This window comes from Sceloporus occidentalis, unplaced genomic scaffold, assembly GCF_023333645.1.
Source record: "Sceloporus occidentalis isolate IW3139 unplaced genomic scaffold, rSceOcc1.0.p SCAF_512, whole genome shotgun sequence".
NCBI lineage: Eukaryota > Metazoa > Chordata > Lepidosauria > Squamata > Phrynosomatidae > Sceloporus > Sceloporus occidentalis.
Window position 1 is genome coordinate 100,141 of NW_028317492.1, and position 2,899 is coordinate 103,039.

Below are 2,899 nucleotides of genomic sequence, written 5' to 3' on the forward strand. Positions count from 1 at the left end.
GTATAATATGTTTGCCGTACTGGAAAGCTGAATATTTTTGTGAACCATTTAAAATGATTTAGTAGCAGAGACAGTCCTATTAAGTGGAATCGATATTTGGTTGTCATTAACTGATCTGTCATTAGGTAAGTAAGGGAACATCACATTTTAGACAAAATGAGCCAATAAAAATTAAACAAAGTTATATATTTTAAAAACAGATTTCCGACAATTCAAAAATATTCATCTTTCTAGGTGACATTAAAAATTAATAAAAAATATCTGGAAAAAATGCAATGTTTCTTATATATATTTGATCTTTTTCTCAAAACAAACCAAACCGATTAATATTCGGAAATTTTTTTTTTTATGTACAACATAATTAAATATATAATATACTTTCAAAAACGAAAGATCCGAAAACAGATAATTTTAAAAAATTTATTTACAAAAATGTATACAGCACGAGGAATTAACATTTAGAATACATATATATCCATTCATATATAAACAGACTTTTTAATAGAATGACTGCATTTTTTTTCTTTTTCTTGAAAAAATGTACTATTTAAAATTACCTTTTCCTTTTTGTACATTAGTCATAAAGAGAGTGAACCTTCAAAAAAAAGCTCAGTGCTCTGTTCTACAATTTTCTTAAAAAAATAAAAACCCAGAAAGTAAAATTGATCATATTTTTGTCAAATACAAATATGTACAAACAGTCGTGTTATATTTTTTGTGATTTTTTTTTACCTGTACAGAAAGCATTCCAGTTTTGTACAGTTTTATAATAAATTTCAGAGTCCTTCAGTTCTGTTGTGGGGTTATAGGGGGGGGGGGGGGGGGATTAGGTGAGTCCGTGTTCTCCCAGATCATTGTGCTGGCCATTTGGCTACTGTGGCAGCTGTAGGTAAAAATTGTCCTGATATAAGGTTTGTGGGTACACTTAGGATTGGGGTGATGGCTGCTGCACTCCTGGAGAGGGACAGGGGTTGGTGGCTCATGAGAGCTGATTGCACTGTCACTGGGGGCCTCAGGAAAGTCTGGGCCCCTGTAGAGGAGGCAGCTGATACCCCAATAATGTTCTCTATGCTGAATGAAGGTCTGCTGCTTGGTTCAGACTTGATGATGGAGGCTGCTGTGCTCAGACTATTTAGTTGCAATTGGAGGCTAGGACTGAGCTGGGAGCTGAAGGCTTTTCTGCTGAGTTCACTGGAAGGCAAAAGGGGGACAGCTGGTGGAAGCATGGGCCCCACTGGTGGGATATAGGGGTACTGTAAAGCAGCATGGTGATGGTAAGCCGCGGGGTGAAGCCCATAGGGGCGTCCATAGGGGCTGGCCAGGCTGTAAGCCCCAAAACTCTGCATCATGAGTGCAGTCTGTTCCCTCAGGTTGTCCGGTTGGTGCCTTTTAAACCTTTTCCTCCTCCTTAGGAAGCTCCCGTTGTCAAACATATCTTCGGACTGTGGGTCCAGGGTCCAGTAGTTACCCTTGCCAGGGTTGCCTGGTTCCCTGGGGATCTTCACAAAGCAGTCATTGAGGGAGAGGTTGTGTCTGATGGAGTTCTGCCAGGCGGGGAACTTCTCCCTGTAGTAGGGGAAGCGATTGCTGATGAATTCACAGATGCCACTCAGTGTGAGCTTCTTCTGGGGGCTCTGCAGGATGGCCATGGTGATCAGGGCGATGTAGGAGTAGGGGGGCTTCACCAGGCTGCTTTTGGGCTTGTGGATTGCCCCTGCGTTGCTGCCCTCCTGGAGGTCTCCTTTGCCCTCTGTCTCGTTGGCACTGTCTGAAGGACTCCTAGAAAGCTCCTTCCCCACAACCAGATCCTCAACCTCATCCATGTTCTCTTGGTGGCTTTCACAGTCACTGTCCTTCTCCAGCGGTTCATCTTCTCCCACCACATCAATGTCCACATCTTCAGCGCTTAGGACAGTGTGGCCGGACATGGTGCTAGCACAGCTACTGCCAGAAAGGGTCATCACAGCTGTGGGCTAGGCTGTCCAAAGAGGCTGAATGTTGAAACGGTTCAAAAATGGACTAAAAAATGCAAATAAACCTTCTTCTGGAGACAGAGTATCCTCGTGGTCTGTGCACTTGGGAAATCCAGGACCCTCAACTTTGCAGAAAAGTCCACCCTGGATTGAAAATCCTTTGCATTTAAACTGGTGATCTCCTGCTTGCTTCACGCACTGTCCCCCCTCCCTTCAGGATTTTTGTGGGGTTTGTTTTGGGGAGGTGTGTGTGTCCAAGGTGCCCAGTGGCTGGCAAAGAGGGTTAGCAAGAGCCACTTTTAAAGTCCTCCTTTCAAAGACTGTCTGATAGATTACTTTCCAGTTAAAGATATACTAGCAGGGGCGTCATGTGACTTTGTGATGTCAGGCCACCCTCTGCCTCCCCCTCCACCCCTCCACCCCCTCCTCCTTTTCCTACCCCTTGCCTCTCTTGCTAAACCATGCAGTCCTCAAGTTGTTTCATGAAATTGTCAACAAAGAGACAACACAAGCAGTGTACCTACCTATCATCAGAGGCAAGTATCAGGCTGGCTTCCCACTAGCAGAAGGGCTGGCAAACCTAGGGCTTCCAGACACTATTATCCTGTCTGTGCTTGCAATCACACAGCCTCCCTATTGCCTGAGACACATCAGGGGCTGTGTGCCACTATGCATTGTGTGGATTTTATTGTGTGGGGTGTAAGAACCCCTTAGAATGACAGCAGCAGACACAGGACAATAACAATCACCCCCAACTACACATACACACACACACACACCGTCACCAAACCCCAGTGATGGGCTGGTGTGATGGATCCAAATCCTCAAGAGGTTCTGAATTTACCATCAGTGATACAATGTTACCTACAGAATGTTCTACTGGGAACACACAATGTCACCCAGTTTCTGCCTCTGCCGGGGGTGGG

General features: G+C 44.6%; 1 protein-coding gene across 1 annotated transcript; it reads right to left on the reverse strand.

The window, feature by feature from the left end:
• Nucleotides 1-851: 851 nt before the first annotated feature.
• On the reverse strand, nucleotides 852-1,961 carry LOC149271448 (forkhead box protein D3-like). The gene has a single exon (XM_089507415.1). The coding sequence runs from the start codon at nucleotides 1,959-1,961 to the stop codon at nucleotides 852-854; it is 1,110 nt and encodes a 369-aa protein (XP_089363541.1).
• Nucleotides 1,962-2,899: the final 938 nt, after the last annotated feature.

Coding starts and splice junctions, on each gene's coding strand:
- LOC149271448 (XM_089507415.1), bottom strand. CDS start 1,961: ATGACCCTTTCTGGCAGTAGCTGTGCTAGCACCATGTCCGGCCACACT.